Below are 19,235 nucleotides of genomic sequence, written 5' to 3' on the forward strand. Positions count from 1 at the left end.
CCCCTGAGGGGAAGAACCCGGGACTCCTCTGGGAACAGGCTGAGGTCCGAGCATTGAGAGGCTGCCTCAGTCTTTAATGGTGACTGCATGGGAGGGCACGATGTGGAGCTGTTCATTGATGAGCAGTCACAGACAACACTTTATACAGAGAAACTAGCAGGGGAGACAGAGATCCTAGACAGAGGCTGGCCGGCTGGGCAGGACATTATTATTTCATACTGCTTCCCTCTGATCTTGATAATGCTCCAGCCCAACTGGGCTGGCCAAATTCTCTCCCCCAAACACCCCACACTTTGATGCAAATTTCCAGGAGATTCTGAATTCAAATCCCCTCCCAGGAGGTCTGATTCCCTAGAAGTAAAAATCCAAACACAAACCAATTTTCACTTAAAGCCTGGCTCAGAATTTTTCCAGAAAAACTTCCCACATTGACCTTGCATTTTTATTCTTGGACAAAATAAAACAGAAGAAAATGTGTTCTTGGAGCTTCCATCATTTGGGAAAAATTATAAACATCCCCAAAGGGATGATTAGTGAATCTCTGTAGTGATCTTCTAGATAGCAGGACTTCATCAAGATCAGGCCAAGTGGACTAGATTGCTTTATCAGGGGACGGCTATATTTGTTAAATGTAGTTCAAAAGGTTAAATAATTGCTCTGTGGTTTAAGAATAATGGTCCAAGGGGCAGGTAGAGCCAGGAGGATGTCAGCTGAGAAGATGGTCAAGTTCCCCTTGGGGCAGGGAGAGGGCCTCTCGTAGCAGTTGCTCTTTACAGGCATTTATCTAGGAGCAATATGTGCAGTGTTGGATTTTTGGTGTTTTAGAAGATGAATTTCCCGGCCCCTGCAGGAACTTAGGGATCTGGCTAGGAAAATTCTACGCGTGCTTTAGGAATAGCAGAAGCTTATCGGGCAAGATCAGATCCAGCTCTAACTGCTGTATCCAGAAGGCTTTCCTAGGAAGTAATGAGTATATTAGCAAGTTTTGAAATAAGAGAGAAACATAGTAGAGACCAAGGTGATAGGGATTGGATGTCTTCTAGAATCAGACAAATTAGCTTCGTAGAAAGGGAAATAAGAATATGGTTAACAAGAATGCTAGGCTAAATAATCTGGCAGACCCTGGGGAAGGCCAGACCCAAGTTAATGAAGTTTAACCCTGATCTCCATCTGCTGGAGAGCCGCAGAATAGTAGAAAGAACGTGGAATTTGCAGTAAAGAGATTACTTACCTAATCACCTGCTATCTTTGGTCTGGCAAAGAATTATTTTCTTGTAAAATGATGGCGTTAGATAAGGTTCTCTTGTCTCTTCAGGGGGGTGATGAGGATCAGGAATCCCCACCATCCCTTTCCTCCCATTCGCCAAACCCTGTTTGTGCTGCTGCTGAAGGGAATGATAGCTTTGGTTTGGAGGAGCAGCCGTTTGCTCCATTATAGAGACAACCATTCAGATAATAGTAAGAATTGGATTTATGTAACAGTAATAAGAGCTGGCCATTCGTGTTTATGTGCATGTACACATATACACATACATATATACACATACATGCCTACACATGTAGATACACATAAGGAAAATTTTAATTATTATTCCAACACACTTTACATATGTTAATGCATTTGATTTTTGCAATAACCCTTTGAAGTAGGCGCTATTATTTCTATTTTACAGATAAGGAAATGGAGAACCCTAAAAGTTAAATGACCTGGGCTGAAATGAGATTCAAACTGGTCTTCAAGACAACCAAGTCCCTCTAAATGAGTTCTCATTTGGACTTCCTAGCAACCTTGTGAAGTTGTCCTCATCGTTCAGATTGGGAAACTGAGGCCGATAGAGGTTCAGGTGGTTCACCAAGGGTCACAAGCCAGTGCCTGACAATTTGAATCTGGGTTTTCATGACGCTTAAGAAACGTACTCAGACTGCTCTAGGATCAAAGGATTGTACTAGGGCAGAGCTGGAAAAGGGCCTACAACTAATCCAGTCCCAGCCCCTCTTTTCACGGACGAGGAGAAACAGATCCAGAAGGATGAAGGGATCCACTAGAGATTAAAGAGCCAGTTAATGGCAGAACCAGGATTAGAAAGTTCAGATTGCTTGGGAAAAGGGAATGGGGGGGATTTCGTTTCCTATTTTACTAAATTTTTTGATTTCTATAGGTTTATCCTTAGACAAGAGAGATGGAAATGCTGGCTCAGAACCAGCAACAACCTCCTCCCTCATCCCTCCACCTCCCACTTCCCCCCAAAACAGTCACTCCCACTACCAGGCCCCCACATCCTGGGGCATTCTTACATATTTCCTTTTCCAGCTATTAATAGTCCCAGAGTTACTCCTGGTATAGGAGGAAAGCATCCAGCTCTGAAGTGAGAGGAAGCTGGTGCTCCCCTAAGGGTGGAGGGCTGAGAAGGGACCCAACAAAGAGAGCTAATTGGGCCGATTTTTTCTCCCCGGCTCCATTCCGGCCTTCCTGACAGGTGGAGCTCCCAAAGGAGATGGGAAGGTTTTCCACTTTGGCCATATCCAAAAACGATTGACTAACCTTGTTAAGACAAATGAGTGAAAAGATGGAAATATGTCTAAAATGATATACATGTACATGTATATCAGATTGCTTGCTGTCTGATGAGGCCGGTGGGGAGAAGAGGAAAAGGATAAAGGGAGAAAAACTTTGAAACTCAAAATCTTTTTTAAAGCTTTTCTAATTGAATTTATTTTTTAAAAGTTTTTTTTTTTAAATTTCAAAATACATGGAAAGATAGTTTTCAATATTTGCTCTTACAAAACCTTATATTCCAAATTTTTCTCCCTCCTGCTCCCCCAAGACAGCAAGTAATCGAATATAAGTTAAATAGGTGCAATTCTCCTAAACATTTCCACATTTATCATGCTGCACAAGAAAAATCAGATGAAAAAAGAGGGGGAAAAAAGCAAGCAAACAACAATAAAAAGTTGAAAATACTATGTTGGGAATCCACATTCAGGTCTCATAATCCTCACCCTGGATGCAAATGGCTCTTCCCATCACAAATCTATCAGAATTGGCCTGAATTGGAACTCAAAATCTTATAAAAATGAATGCTGAAAACTAATGGGGGGGGGAAGTGAGTGGAAAAATTTTTATTAAACACTTACTGTTGATCAAACCCTGTGCTAATTAGGAACAAAAAAAAAGTCTTTATTCCTTATTCTAATTGATTGTAATGGGGGTCCAGTAGATAGAGCACCAGGCTTAGAGTCAGGAAAACTCAGGTTCAAATATAGTTTCAGAAATTAGTTAGTTGTGTGATACTGGGCAGATCACTTAACTCCAATTTGACTCAGTTTCCTTACTGATAGATTAGGAATAATAATAGTACCTTCCTCCCAGGATTGTTCATGAGGTTCAAATGAGATACTTGAAAGGTGTTAACACAGTGCCTGACAGTGTGCTGACTCATATGCACATAGTAGGTGCCATGTAAATGATGTTGTTGTTAGTATTATTTTTATGAGACACTTTGAAAGGCAAGATAGGCTTTAAGTTTTTTCTGCCTTTCATTTCTTGACCCCAACCTGTCTTTCCAACCCTATTAGACATTGTTCTTTCCACCTTTTGTGGTCTGTCAGGCCCTTTTTATAAGGCCCTACTGTGTGTCAGCCACTATTGTGAGTAGTTGACTAGAGCATAAAAGGCCAAAGGATCCCTAGTTGACTGTATATATATTTAAGTAAGTGTCCACTGTTCCATTAGGGACAGGCTAGGAACTGGCAGACTCCATACTCTGTACTCGGTGATTGTTCTCCATGTATACCTTCCTGGTTTTGAAGCCAGTTCCTTGCCTGTTAATAATCTAGAAAATGAAGTTAATCATAGCACCTGCTTCCTACCTCACAGGGTTGTTGTAAAGATCAAATAAGATATTGTGTGTAAATTGCTTTGCAAACCTTAACGTACTATCAAAATATTAATTGTTAGCGAATATCCTATTCTGCATATCAGGATAAGCAAGGGATATAATGGAAGGAAGAATCCTAAATTTCTAAAGCTGATCCATCATGAGCTCTTCTACAAATTAGAGATAGATTCTTCAGGATAAAATATTAAGTCTTGGTGGAGAACCATTACCCTTCGGTGATATCTTAAATGAAGAGGAATTATTCAGACAGTTGGGGGTCAGGCTGGATGAGCTCTGGACCTAGGAGCAGAGAAAAAAAAAACAATGACTGTTCAGCTTTATCTAGAGCCATGTTTCTTTCCCTCCTTCAGATGCACAAGTTAAGAATCAGGTATGAGTTGTGTAAGCTTCTTTCTGGCCTTTGTACATTTGTGTATGAGTAAGGGAGAGAGAAAGGTAGAAAACCACAGAAACATGGAGGGTAAATTCATCAGTACTTTAAAAAATGTATTGATCTTTCTGTGTCTCTCTGTATCTATTTCTCTTCTCTGTTTCTCTCCCTCTCCTTCTCTCCTGTCTCTCTCCACCTCTTTATCACAATTTTCCCCTGGTATCCTTCCTCCTCCCATAGAACCATCCCCTAAAATAAATAATATTTGGAAGAATAAAAACAGCATGGCCGATCAGTGCTTTGAAAAGTCACCTCATCAACATATTACAGAACAAGGATGACAATTCCAGGTGATCTAGCTTGTCACTCACTTGTCTTTTTTATTGGAATTATCAACAGGAAACAATGAGCCGTCCTCCAGCCCAGTGACGGTTGCCACCACCATCTCTGCTGTAAGCCACGAGACCACCGGCAAACCTCAGACCCTCAGTTCCCCACAGCCGACGGGCCCTTCAGAAACCGAGAAGCCGACCACCGCTGCCATAAGGCCCACCACTCTGCAATCTATGAGTCCAGCACTTCCCATCTCCCAGACCACTTCCAAATCCAACCAGGAAGGGGGGGGCCTGACCACAGTGAGGGGAGAGCCGACCACTAAGGCCCCTTCCAGCGTGAGGGCTACAAGTACTCCCGTGGAGACTAAGGAGGACACCACCGCGTCACCCTCTGCAGCCCCCGGGGCTCTGGGAACCCAGACACCCGTTTTTTCCTCACTGACGACAGAGCCCTTGCTTTCACCATCAGGTAGGCCATTGTTATTTTTTGTACGGGCTGGAGGGTGGGAGTTCCAATAAAGACCTAGCAGTAAGAAAATGTGAGAACCTTCATTCTGCTTCTACCCTTCTGAGGCGAGAACCTCATTCCGCTCTCACCTTAGTAGGGTGGAGAATTGAATTAAAATAATTCTTGGAGGTAGCCTGTTCTCTCTCTGTCTCAGTTCCAAATAAAAAAGTTAACCAGTACTCCTGGAGGTAGTCTGATGGAACAATGAGCAGACTTGCTTCTCTCGGTCTCTCATCCCACAGGGATTGGTTCCAGGGCTCCTAACACGCACAGTAACCTGTAATGACATACCCCCTTGTCCCAAATTTAAAAAGTTAACTTGGTTCCAAATAAAAAAGTTAACTACTTCATGTCCTAGATGTTTTGTGAGAGATTGTTCATGTCCTCTGGAAATCAGCTTTTTCTCCCCTTCTTCTTTTGGGGGCCAACAGGATTAAATGACAGCCCCAACCCTCACTCTTGAAGAGTCCCCATTAACATGAGAATGCCCTTAATAATCATTTGTAAGACATGATCTAGTTCACAGCAAAGATATTTAATTAAAATTTCTTTGTAAATCCAAGAACTGAAGAGTATTTACCTCCTAAGCCTTAAACTTACTCTCCCACATTGCCAATAATTAGTATTCAATGAGAATTTATCACCTAAGCTTCTACTTGACTAAAAGCTATAGCTGCTCTGATATTTCTGATTATAAGACTTGTGTGAGATAGACTAGAGATTTTAATTTGGTCTCATCCTTTTGGGGATGTAATCTTCAACACCGCAGCCTCCCCAGGTCTTGAAGCCCATATTTCCCGTCTTGATTCAGGAAGATCTATCTGACTTTGAAAGGAAGACCTGAAGTTGATCTTTGTCCCTTACTAATTGTGACCCTACTTAGGCAAGTCTGTCTGCCTCAGTTCCCTTATCTGTCATATGAGGATTCTGCCAGCAGTTATGAAGATGAAATGGGATTCTGAAGCACTCAGCACAGGGCCTGGCGCATGTGCTCCCAACAAGAGGAGAGATGGGGTCAGGATTTGTTCCTCTGGGCTGTGGAAATAAGAGAAGCGGGGGGTCTTCCTCATTCCAGGGCCCTCAACACAACTGTTTCTTTCCTCTGCAGCTACAACAAAGTTCCAGGAGGCTACCACCTTGCCAGACGCTTCCACCCCACAGACCACATTGAATCCCGCTGCATCCACCCACAAATCTGAGAGTCCACCTTCTCTGACCAGTGCCACCCCAGTGCCAGGAGCCTTTCCTTATCCTGTCTCGACGGGGACCAGCGTAACCTCCAGAACTCAGCCAACTGAAAATACCTCAGAGACTCCAGTGCCCAAGAGCACAGTTTCAGTTTCCTCTGAGCATCCCCCAGCTTCAGTTTCCTCTGAGGGTCCCCCAGCTTCATTTACTTCTGAGGGCCCCTCGGCTTCTGCTACCCCTGAGATGGTCCCCAGGGAGACCACGCTAGTTTCTGAGAGTTCTACCTCCTTTTCCACTAGCCCCTATTCTTCCCACAGCGAGCCTCCTGCCACGACATCTGAAGCTGATATTTTTTCACCCATCCCCAATAAGGTAATTACTGCCGGTGGCTTAAGGAGTGTGAATATTGGGGTGGAAAGAAGAGACTTGTATAGAATTTAGGTGAAAGAGACTATTTCTCTTTATTTTCCTCCTTATAAAAATGAATCATCTTCATTCTAAATGATAGCAAATCATGTGGAGCCCCCTCTAACTTTGTCGAACTTTTTTGACCCTAATCCCACATAGGAATCAACCCCAGCACTGAGTTGAGGCCATTTTTAGCAGTGCCTTTTCTCTTCTTTCTATACCATGGGTGCCTCCAAGACCCTGAAATCATTTGGTGATCAAAACTAGGTCGGAGTGACTGCTTATTCTCTTATTCGTGACAATAAGAGTCGTCTGAATTTCAGACATCCTCATGCAGTGACTTGACCTTGACCTAGGACAAGATTGACTGGGCTTTCTCCCCGAAAGGATCATAGCTGGGAGCAGTGATGGGTGGGGGTAGAATTAACGGGTTTGGTGCTAAATTCACGACTGCTTGCTTTCAGATAACCTGTCAACCTGACAGCTACACAACAGAGAATCTGCTTATTCTGAAGATCGCCAACTTCAGTGTCTGTGTGAGTATTGCTCGCCCACCTGGCCGGGCCAGCTTTAGTGCTGTGAGTCAGGGGTCTTTTCCTTACCCCTATCTCCTCATCTTGGTCCTTTCAATAGGGTCGGAGAATCCAAATGCAGTTAGGAAGTTGCTTGAAAGCAACTTAGAAAGATGTTGGATCAGTTTCCCCGTCAACCTTCAGGGAGTTTTATTCCTCTGGTCTGGACCTGTTATTTTATTAGGGAAAGGAACTAGTGAGGGCATCATTTACCAGTGTAAATGCACCTGTTCTATAACCTGAAAAATTATCTGGCCACTGAGAGATTGAATAACTTGTCAGGATTATACAGCCAAATTTGAAGCAGATTTTCTGGAGGAAGTGGACATCCACTACTCCATGTGCTGCTGGATTTAAGATTAGGGACAGCCTAATATAGTAATCGCTTTTAAAACACACACACACTCCAAATATCAATCCATAAAATCCAAAACAAAATTTTCTTTAAAAGGGTAAGAAATGGAGGCTAGAATGCTAAAATTTTTATCAGTGCATTTAAAAAATTTGATGCAATTGTGTGCCCTCCACCCAACCTCCTAGTAACCAACACTTTTAAAACTTTAAATAAAACTCCAGTTTGGAGTTCAAATTCAGTCCCAGACACTTACTAGCTGTATTTTCCTTGGGAGATCACAACCCTTGTTTGCTTGAGTTTCTTAAACTTACCTGTCAGGGTTCTTGAAAGAAAAAAATGAGATTATAATTGTGAAGGACTCAGCATAGTGTTTGGTACATAGCAGGAGCTCTAGAAACGTGATCATCATCACAAGCGTTGCCCTCATCACACTGTAATTTGCATCCTGCTCTACTATATCTACACTGTGTATATCACAGCCTCCCCTCGTTCACTCCCTTTCGCTTTCTTTGAGGGGAGCAGAGTGGAGTCATTTTTCATCATTGTAACCTCAGTCCCTTCTACCATCAGCTTCTTGCTTCTCATCTAAGTGGCTCAATGCTCCCCTCTGCTGGCAGTCTTCTGTTTTTGTAGCTGCCTGCCCCAGATAAGAAAGCCTTTAGGCATCCAGATCCACATTTGTTCAACAATCATTTATTACAAACCTGCAATATGGAAAAGTCTAAGACAGAGACAAAAAGTACCTAAGACTGTTGTCTTAAATTATTGATAACCTGCCCTTAGGGAGTAGAATCGGTTACAAATCACAGAGAAATACAGCTCTGCAAAAGAGAAATTGCAGCTCTACAAAAAATTTGGAATTCCAAGATCTCAACTGGGATCCCAAGGGGATGCTTTATAGGTCCAAGAGAAAGTTTAGTTTTCTGTTTAACCTAGACTGCCAGACTGCTTGCTGCCTTGGGGAGGGAGGAAATAAAGGAGGAAGGGAAAAAATTTGGAACCCAAAATCTTATGAATGTTGGGAACTATCTTTAAGTGTTTTGGAAAAATAAAATACTATTGAGAAGAAAGAGAAAGGTTTGCTTTGGGGCCACACTAAGGTCCATTCTCCTCCTTGTGAACTCCCCTGGCATCTTAGGGAACAAGAGATGCTGTTTTCTTCCCAAATATCATTCAGGTCCTTCCTATCATCTGGGGATTAGGAAAAACTAGGCCAGATGGGCCAAGGGAGCAATTCCATGCGTTTTGTGTCTACCTAGCACTTTTCCTTTATCTCATCCTTTTGTTTTCTAGATTTTTAGAAAAGAAATAAGACCTTCCCTATTCTTCCCATCTATAGAGTTGACTTAACTATTCCAAATTAATTCTTTTCTGAGATTAGACATTTCAGGATGTGATGGGGGAAGATGGTTAGTGGAAGAGCTTTCTCTGCCTTTCCTGTGGTGCAGTGGATAGAGCACTAGCCCTGAAGTCAGGAGGACCTGAGTTCAAATCTGGCCTCAGACACTTAGCACTTCCTAGTTGTGTGACCCTGAGCAAGTCACTTAACCCCAATTGCCTCAGCAAAAAAAAAAAAAAAAAAAAAAAAAAGAAAAAGAAAAAGAAAGAAAGAATAAAGGTCTTCCTGATGCTCTTTCTCCCAGCCACTCTGACAGCAGAGAGGGTAACAATCCTTAGCATTTGTAGCAACCCTTTTATTTTATTTTGGTATGTCCTCCATCTTTTGATCTTGACCGTTATATGTAGTAGTTTGGGAGGGTAGCATTAACCACATTTTCTAAATACAACAACTGGATCACTTAGCTGAGATTAAATATAGAAGTATCTCAGATGTGGGTCATCAGGTCTGACTCCTTATCCCCAGTTTTATATCTAGATAAAATTTTTTCATAAGGAAATAAGCAGCAGAGCTGGGATTTGAACTCAGGACTTCTGACCTACAATATTAGGTTCCACTGTCAAGCTGTGAAGCCTCCAGATGCTGGTCAGGTGGCTTCTGAGGCAATCCAAGCTTCTCCTTTGGGATGAGGGAGAAGCCAGGAGGTTTGTCATCAGCCACCCTCCGAGGGAAGGGACGAGGTGCTAGAAGTAAAAGACAAACAGAAGGTTTAACTTTGGTGCTGAAAATAGAAAGAACCATCACAAGACAGTAATAAATCCCTGAGAACAAGCACAGGCTCCTCCTCATGCCTTTGCGGTGTCCAGAGAGGGAATTCATTGCATATCTCTTCAGACTATTTCGAAATAATGTTTTTTCCTCTTGCTTACATGGGATGGCTCTCTTGGAGGGGTGGATGGCAGGAGTGTTTAGGAAAGTTTAAGTGATATTTTAAAAATCTTAAATTTTTAAAAATTATGGTTCAAAGGAGGGAACTGGAGCAAAGAGTTAGACCAGCACACCCCCTTTTAGTTGCTAACTGCACCGGGGGGAGCTCGGGTGGAAGGGAAGATAATTCATTCCTGTTTGCGCCAGGATCAGGAGCTAATCTTAGGAGAGTTCCCTTTGTTTTCCGGCCCAGGATGGCGTCAAGGATTCCCGAAACCATCCCCTCTACACAGCCCTGTGCCGAGCAGGAAAGCCCAGCTTCAACAAGGACAGGGATCTGTGTCACGTGCAGCTGATCTCCCAGCCAGAGAAGCAAGAGGTGGCGGTCCTCAATGTGTCTGTGCAAAGTGAGTGGGTGTGCGCACACGAGGGCGGCCCTTCGTTCCCCCGACTGAGCCACGCAGAGACCCTTCCCCATCTGGTCTCTTTGGCGCCTCAGGCAATGAGCGCCGGGCCCCTGCCCCCAGTCCCCCCAAACCCGGCGCCCTCCTGTTCAACGTCCCCTTCTCTCCACAGCACACCTGCAGCCCAAGGAGCTGTATGAAGTACTGAAAAAGAGATGGGATGATCTGAAAGCGGTGAGCAACCCCTGGGCACTTGACAGCTCCTCACCCTCCCCTCCCGGGTCTCTTCCCCTGTTCCAGGGTCTTGGAGAAGGGACGGCCCTCACCATTGCCTCTTTAAGGGTTCAGGACACGTCTAGAGCGAGGTGCTGGGGAGGAAAGGTCGCAGCTGCTTCCTCTTGGCCAGCTTCAGGCTGGTGTGGAAGATAAAGGGAAGAAGAACAGAGTCAAGGAACTCTTCAAATAAGCATTTATTAAGTATTTGCTATATGCCAGACAGTGGGGATGCAGGGACAGGGACAGAGAATAAAATAAAAAGGCAAGGAGCTTAAAGGAAGCAAGAAAACGTGATGACTTTATTAGTGGTTTCCTTTGCAATCGCTTATGCATTTTAAAATGCAGAAATGCATTCTGAGAAACCCCACTCGATGCCCAAGGGGTTGATGACACACAAAAAGATTGTCTCTCCCTACTCAATTTCCCCAAATACAAATAAGAACATGCAAAGTTGTTAAAAATCCAAGGTGGTTTTGGAAGGAAGGAGGAGGGTACTGTTTGGGGGGATCCGGAAGGGGTTCATGCAGGGAATAGTGCTTGAGTCCAGTTTTAGGACTGGGGGGAGCTGAGGTAAAGGTCAGGATGGACATTGTTCCAAGCAGCGGGCAGTCCCAGACGGCATCGAGCTCCACGAGGAAGGCCAGTTTGGCTGGATCAGAGTGCAGGAAGGGGGCAGATGTCCGTGGAGGCTGGAAAGAGGGACTTTTCTGTATAGCCCCAGAAGCACCGGGAGCCACGGCTGTTTAGTGGACAGGCTCGAGGCTTAAATGCTTGGTGCAGCTGTGGGGGGGCCCCAGAACCCGACTAATGAATTCCTTCCTGCGCAGCTGGGAGTTAGCAACATGACCTACGGAAAGGAAAGCCTGGACAAGGACGTGGAGGACCGATTCAGCATGCCTCTTATCATCACGATCGTTTGCATGGCGGCCTTCCTGCTCTTCGTGGCCGCCCTGTACGGCTGCTTCCACCAGCGGTTCACTCAGCGCAAGGACCAGGTGAGAGCCCCCCGCTCGTTTCTCCCCCGGCCTCCCTCCTGGATATGGGCTGAACCCCAGCATTTGCTCCCCTCCAGTCCCTCCCCCTGCCCCTTCCCACCTCCAAAGGGCCTCAGGCCTCTCTCTTCTCTTAAATGGTCTGAGGATGCTTGTGTTTTCAAGTTAAAGACAAATAATGTATATAAAATATATATGTATATATAAAAATAAAAATATAAAAGACAAGGGCAGTGTCTCTGAAGGCTTCCATTAAAATGCTGAAAGAAGGATTTAAAGAAAAAGGGCCGGTCCTGATTCATTTCCTCCCCTTTCCAGGAAAACAAAACAAAACAACTTGCCTAGCTCTCTCTGGAGGTCACCGCCTAGCGTTGCCTCTAGAGGGAGCCGGCTGCTTAATGTTGTAGCCAGAGACTTGGCCATTGTCACGGGAGAGGGGGCTGCAGTCGCCCGGTTCGTGAGACACTCCAGCCCCCTCCCCGGCTTTCCCTTAGTCATCTTCCCATCCCTTTCCCAGCAACGCCTGACCGAGGAGCTGCAGACTGTGGAGAATGGTTACCATGACAACCCCACCTTGGAAGTGATGGAGACTTCTTCCGAAATGCAGGAGAAAAAAGTGGCCAATCTCAATGGCGAGCTGGGGGACAGCTGGATAGTCCCCCTCGACAACCTGACCAAGGACGACCTGGACCAGGAGGAGGAGGACACGCACCTGTAAAAGCCGCAGGTCCGCCAGCTCGGACCACCGCCCCGGGACTCTTGAGACTTAATCACCCAAAGTGCCACTTGAGCAGGGGGAGGAAAATCAACTCTCCTTCCCACCTTGAGAGAGACATGAACAGGGAAAGAGAGCAGGAGGGAGCAGATGCTGCTGCGTTTTGGCTGCCCTCCCTCTCCACCCCTCCTCATTTCAGGGGGGGCTTTCACTTTTTCATTTTCTAGCCAATGGAAACGATTCAATTTAATATTCTAGAGGGGGGAGGAGGGGGATGGAGATGGGGATGGGGAAATGGCCACTGCTCTTTGGAACTGCCCTGGATTTTGTGGTCAGGACAAGCCAGAAAGATGTAATGGAAAGCAAAGATGGTGGCAGTTTATATCCATGTGGAAGTATGGGTGGATGGAACCCGTTTTCTAGTCTTTTCTCCCCTTCTCAGGAGCAAAGCTATTTGTCATCCCTCCTTAGCCTCCTGAGGGGCCCTCCTTGCCCCTGGACTCCTAAGCCAGGTTCTGGTGTCCTCATCACTTGTCTGGAGGTGGAGCATTTTCCCACCAGACAGACCCAAGTGTGAACTGTTCCTGTTCAAGGAAACCCATCCACAGGTGAGAGGCAGGATTGAAACTTCTGGAACTGACCCTCTGGCCGGCAGGACCCCGGGCCCCCAGCCCCCGTCTCTCACTTCCTCCCCTGTGGGTGCCTGCCTTGCATCCAGCCGACATCTCTCCACTCTGCTGAAGCCGTTGCAGACATCCCGCTCGCTAATGTGCACATCGATCCTGCCAGGGAGAATGGATCCCAGAAGCCACGTGGCCCCTCTCTCCAACCACTGAAAGAGAAGCTGCTTTTGGGGCCGAAGCTCCCCACTCCTGAGCATCATCTGTCGGCACAGTGTCTTCTAAGAGACAATCAATGCAGCAGGAAAGGGTAGGACCCATCCAACCCTCCGTGTGAAACTCAGGGACTAAACCAAGTTGCTGGGAATTATTTATGAAGGAGGGGAGAGCAAGTAGCAGACCCTTACCTCTTCCCCCACAAACCGCCCCAAGATGCACCCGTGCATCTCCTCAGTATGGGTCTTCTGTCTCCATTGGTGGGTATCACAAGCCGTCCTTAACACCTTCGGGCCATTCTTGTCCATATTCCTCTCTAGAGTTTTCCTACAAAAATCTACGTAGTGGGTTAGCACCTTTCCCTCCCCCTTCCTTTTTTTTCCTTTTTAATCTCCTCTGGTAGATATCAGGATGCTACTTGTTACATAGCTGCTCACTATTGGCTGGTGTCTGGGAGCCCATTTATGCTTGCCATCCGTGCGAGTCACACTAAAAGATTTATTTTCAGTCCCCAAACAGCACGTGCACAGTTAGGGATGGGAGTAGTCGCATCCAGGGACGATGTCTACTCAGAAATCCCTAAGTGTAGACTGCATCACGATGCTGGCAAAACCTCTACTGCAAAAGACTAAGACCTGTAGTCACTGCAAAGTTACCAGAGAGGGCAGCTTTTATCCACATCATGTTCTTACAACGGACAGGAGTGCATCTGCTGCCAGCCTCTGAGTCTCTGGTGCGAGTCAGTGGGAATTCGGAACCTTTTCAGTTGGGGCCCGTCATCTCAAAACTGACTTCAGGCCTTTATGACTGATTGTGGTTTAGAGCTTCAGTTTATGGACTTTCAGGAAGAAAGGAGACTCTGGAAAGATCAGTGCACCTAAGCATCCCAGTCATGGCCTTGATTAGTCCCAAAAATAAGTTGGCCAAGTTTTCTGTGAGGTCATTATTATTAATGTTACTACTACTTTTAAGTTGCTAAGTCAGGCTGCACTCAGGTTCCAGAAACATGGCGGATGTCAGTTCTTACAGTTGAGCACCACTGAGTCCTGGGGAGCAGTAATTAATATTCAGTATTTATTTTTTAGCCTATTTTCAGCCCTATTTTGATGATCCGCTCTAGTTTCCCTGAGGGTTTTAGAACTTCGCCATCCCTGACCGGGGCCTGCCCATTTCCTAAAGCTGCCTTTCTGTCCTGGGGGCAGCTGGGAGGAGGAGAGGCTTCTTGGGGAACTAGGGCAGAGCACGCTCTCCTGGTTTTCTTGAAGCGGGAATTTCAGAGGAGTTTTGCATGGAGTTTGCACCTGTGCCCCATGCCTCCAAATGTTGAGGCTCTGGAGGTTGTGGAGAAGGAGCTGTTTGAGTGCCTTTCGTGGCATTAATTCTAGGGGATGCAAGCTGGTGGTCTTTTAAGTGCCTCTTTGTCCAGGAGGCAGCAGGCCCTTTATACAGCTCTGATGAGTCCGTGTGAACATGACTTACCCAGAGAAGGATGTGTCCGTATCATCAGGTAGGGGATATCAGAATTCTGGCTGAATTCACCCTTTTTAGGGGTGAGATTTTTTTTTTTAATACCAGACTTGTGATTGCTTTGGAGAATTCCTGGTCAAGATTTTGGACAGATAAGCAGTTTGGAGGTTCAATGACTCAGGACAGAGCATATTGTCAGATTTTGAACATAGAGCTTCCCTATTCTGAGTCAGGCTGTTCATCAGCCACTGCCAGTTACCTCTCGTGGGCTAAGTTTAAAGGCTCCAAAGCACAAAGCCCTCCTCAGCCCCCATGGCCTCCTACCTCTGACCGTGAGGCGCGACAACCCCAGGCAAAAAGGATCTTTTCAGCCCACATGTGGCTTTCAGACTTGAGGGTTCTAATGGGCCCTTTGAGCAAGTCCGGACTTAGAGGGAGGGTAAGCCAGCCAGCACCCATTTACGTACAACCACGTGCCTCTTTTTCGCTGCTTTTTGGGGCCAGACTGGAGAAACAAAGAAAGGAGATGTATTGAGTAAGTTGGTACAAAATGAAGAGGTCTGTTCCCTTGGGCTCAGTATTAAGACTTGCCCTTTCTCAAGTGGCCATGCCTTAATTAATGGGTGAAAAAGTCTGTGTTGTCCTCTGGAAATTGGCTTACTTTCCTGGGAAGACCAAACCAGAGGAACTCTTGTTGAATCACAGGAAGCTTTTTTTAGGCTAAAGCAACTGAAGCATTGACTGGGAAAAGCAGCAATATATAGCTCTGTTATGAAGAAGTTTTGGGAGGCTGGAAGACCTTCTCAATCATGGGCACCCTTCTGAAATTCCCCAGAAGGCTCCAGGATCTGGAAGTTTTTTTTTAATCTGGGTAGTACTATGCCTAGGGCACAAAATCTAATTCACTCTGCACCCCCTCCTTCCCCCCCCCCCCCAAGAAAAGCCAATTGGGAGGTTAAGATCTCAGTTTTTGGTTTGAGGAACAATTAAGCATAGGTACCCAAGAAGGCCATGTTAAAGAATCTTGAACTTGTTTTTTAAAAATAAAAATTGTCTTTATTATTATTTTTTTTTACATTGCTTCAGTTTTCCTCTGGATCTTCCCCCTCCCTTCCTCTTCCCATAATCTGTCTCCTAACAAAGCATTCTTTTTTCTTTTTAAGAAAAAAGAAACTTGGCAGATGACAGGTTTCCGGAGGCTGCCTGATAATTGAGCTAGATGTCATGAACAAGCCACCAGCTGCCATCCAGCCTCAGCAAAGTAAACTGGGGAGAGTATTGACAGCTCACTAACTAGAAATATAGAACTTTCCTTCCCATTTAAAGGAAGCTAGTCGTTATCTGTAAGTCAGCATATAGACTGGTTTTTTGGTTTCTTCGCTACTATCAGCGAAACTCTGAGAAGTGTTACTTAAATGCCCAAATTCTTGATCTTCCTAACTTGAGCTGTAGACAGAAATTTTTTTTTTTTGGGGGGAGGTGAAGTCCACTGTGTACACATATATTTTTGGAGATATAGATATATGCACTACACGTGACTATCATTCTGTCAAAATTAAAAGGAAAATTAAATGATGCATTGGGCCAGACCTAGAATTCCCTCTGGGAGACCCCCGTTACAGGGCTTCTTCTCTACCCTCCAGGTTTTTTTTTTTTTTTTATCAATAGCATGTCCAGAGGGACTATCAGTGATGGAGGAAAGCCAATGTCCTGCCTGGTGAGAATGAATCACGGAGGTGGTGATTTGTCCTGGAGGGTTCACAGAACTACAATTTGTGTCTTGACTCTAGATCATACTCCTTCCAGCCTTGTTGGCCAGAAGGAAAGAAAGGTTCTTCCTATTCTCTAGGAGCCTCAGAAACTTTCAGGTCACTGCAAAGACATGTATCTTTATGAAGTAACAAAGTAAGAAGCTCAATGGTGACTCAGCAAGTGGGATAGCAGGGTTTCTGGAATATTGGCAAGGCTGGTATCTCATAGCCGGGGGTCTCCTGCTTGAGACTGGTTTAGTTTCTCCCGGCAAAGCTCCAGCCCAAGTTGGGGAGTTCCTCCTGATACTTGGGTATATGCTTCAGACTTGCTGTGGTCTAATCATTCACCCACAGAGAGCTTGTCCTCCTTGTGGCTCACCAGATCTTTTGAATTAGGTATGAATGCTGATCCATCTGAAATCAATTAAAAAAATTTCCCCCTGAAATCAATTTGTTAATGGTTTCTCTAGATCTAAGAATTCTGAGATGTGCATGAGGGGCAGAATAGTGTGATTGATATATCTGAGCAAGGGAGGAGAAAGGACCCAGAAGGCTGAGCAAAGATTCAAGGGGGCACAAAAAGATAAATACACATCAATCGCTGCCTTCTTGCTCCCTCTTGAATCAAGCAGCCCCTAGATCACAGGTTTGAGACTCTTGGTTAGAAGAGTCGAGGCAGATGGAATTTGAAAAAAAAAAAGCAAAGTTTTTCAGATATATTTTGGGTGGTTGAATTCTTTAAAATCATTCTCATAATTGCACATGGGAAAAGAGTCCCTGTTCAGATCCAGCATTTTGGTTAGCTAGGTTAGAAATGGGTGGGGGATGAGGAGGGAACTTGAATCATTCCTTAGCTTTCTCACTATAGAACACATAAGGCCCAGACACAAAACTAAAAAAAAAAAAAAAAAAAAAACTGTTCAGAGGGGCCTTACATTTTTTTTTTAATGTCATCTATACTCTCCTGGCTGCTGAGAGTGAGCAGGAACAGACGTCTGAAGTACACTGGAATTTACTGAGAAACTGGATTGTAGAGATTATGGTGAATCCTTTCATTTTCCTATAAAACTATATTTTGGAAAACTATGCTGTCAATTAAAGTTCTTTTGTGTAAAGTCGGTCTCAAGCTCTGATGTTTCATTCTGATTGACTAAAACTGCTAAGATTGTATTAGGGGGTCCGGTAATTTCCTTTCTTCTGTGTAATTTTAAGGGAGATCTGGAAAGACATCCTTATGAAGAACTGCAGAAGAGAGTCTCCAACTATATTCCATCATGTAACCTTGATGGGCTACAGGATCTCAACATCCAGCTGAATATTAACTTTGCTGATTCACAAAGGAGAAAAATGTTAATGGCTCAGCCGCAGGAACTATATTTATTTTTAATGATGGGACACCCTAATGTGGAATGGTTGGAGCAGGGCATTGCTTGGGATTCAGCACGTACTTTACCACAGTAGGTTAGCAGTAGGGTGTGAGATAAAATTTCAAAGTGTGCCAGGAAGGAGATTTATGTAGACATGAAGGAACATAGCGGGCAGGATCTTGGCCATCTAGATAGCAGATATTGTTCTAAAAAAAGACTCAGTTTGTTGCTGGTCACAGATTGGACCAGAGGCTCTACGGCGTTCCTGAACAAACCCAACACCTTTACTTCCTGCTAGCCAAGAAGAAAGGTTCTAAGTATTATTTTGACCCTGCAGCTTGCTTTTCCTGTACCAAAAATAATGTAAGGAAAGCAGCTAGTGCTATTCATGTTATGTGGCCTGGGTTCTGACAATCCCTAAGGTGTCCTGGATTAGTCACTAAAGGGTTTGGTGAAGTGCTTATTTTAATCCAGTAATCAATCAATTTAAAAGCTCTTAGTCTGCTTTTAACTTTTGAAAAGTAATTGCAACCCTTGGTATAACCCTATCTTGTATTCCTCAAGGATACTTAAGCAGCTGGGTGCTGTAGTGGGCAGAATGCTAGGCAAGTCAACTAAGCTCTGTCTCCCTGACAGATGTGTAACGGATTCTTAATGGAAGTCAAGGCAGAAAAGTTGAATGGCTTGTTCAAGGCCATAGCATCACTGATAGTAGAGTTGGGGATAATACTTGTTGGACAGATCTGACCCAGTAAATAAGTGCTGTCAAGTCTGTCCTAAAGGCAGTTTTTAAAAGAACTGCACACAGCTTGGTGGGCAAGACTGGGAACATGCTATCATCTTCTGCCTTTCTGTGGGGTCACCAGCTGCCTCCACATAACAATACAGATCTTGCATTGGCCATTTCTGATTCCTCTTTTGCAGCAGGGAAAGATGGCTTGGGTGCTTCTCTCGATGTTGGCTACTTGACTAGGGAGGCAGAGGAAATGAGTGGTAGTGGTAAATGAGGCAGAGTGGTACTGATCACTGAATTTGGCCACTAGAAACAATCCCAGGACTACACAAAATTCCCCACCTTCCATTCCAGTATCAAAATGGTACAAATGTGCATAGGCTCATTTAGATTTAAAAGATTTAAGAGGAACATAACTTTGCAGATACTCAGGCATTCCAAAGGACTGTCGATAAAGAATGTAGCCTACACAAAGTAGAGCACATGAAGCTCTGAGCTTGGGAGTCAGGAAGGCCCAGGTTTATAAAAACAAGAACCACATCTTAAGACGCTGCGGCACCATGGGCAAGGTTTTTAACCTTAAGTCTCGGATTCTTCATCAAAAACCAAGAACAAAAGCATCTATACCCAGGATTGCTTTGAGGATGAAGTGAGAATTTGTATGAAAAAGATGTTGCTGTGCTCCAGCACTATATTAAGTGTGAAATAGTGAGTAGGCTGGTCGCTTTTCCTGACTTCTCTAGTAGGACCACAGCACTTCTGAGGAGAGAGGGCAGATTCTCTTAGGAAGGAT

At 44.7% G+C, this 19,235-nt stretch overlaps 1 protein-coding gene across 1 annotated transcript in view; it reads left to right on the forward strand.

The window, feature by feature from the left end:
- PODXL (podocalyxin like) overlaps window positions 1–17,457 on the forward strand; it is a 54,537-nt gene extending 37,080 nt beyond the window's left edge. The window contains exons 2-8 of the mRNA XM_051962234.1: window positions 4,669–5,073; window positions 6,221–6,672; window positions 7,173–7,244; window positions 10,155–10,308; window positions 10,478–10,539; window positions 11,409–11,576; window positions 12,091–17,457. Of these exons, the coding sequence (XP_051818194.1) occupies window positions 4,669–5,073; window positions 6,221–6,672; window positions 7,173–7,244; window positions 10,155–10,308; window positions 10,478–10,539; window positions 11,409–11,576; window positions 12,091–12,291 (1,514 nt within the window). The 3' untranslated portion in view covers window positions 12,292–17,457. The remainder of the gene's footprint in view (window positions 1–4,668; window positions 5,074–6,220; window positions 6,673–7,172; window positions 7,245–10,154; window positions 10,309–10,477; window positions 10,540–11,408; window positions 11,577–12,090) is intronic.
- Window positions 17,458–19,235: the final 1,778 nt, after the last annotated feature.

This window comes from Antechinus flavipes, chromosome 5 (genome assembly GCF_016432865.1).
Source record: "Antechinus flavipes isolate AdamAnt ecotype Samford, QLD, Australia chromosome 5, AdamAnt_v2, whole genome shotgun sequence".
Taxonomy (NCBI): domain Eukaryota; kingdom Metazoa; phylum Chordata; class Mammalia; order Dasyuromorphia; family Dasyuridae; genus Antechinus; species Antechinus flavipes.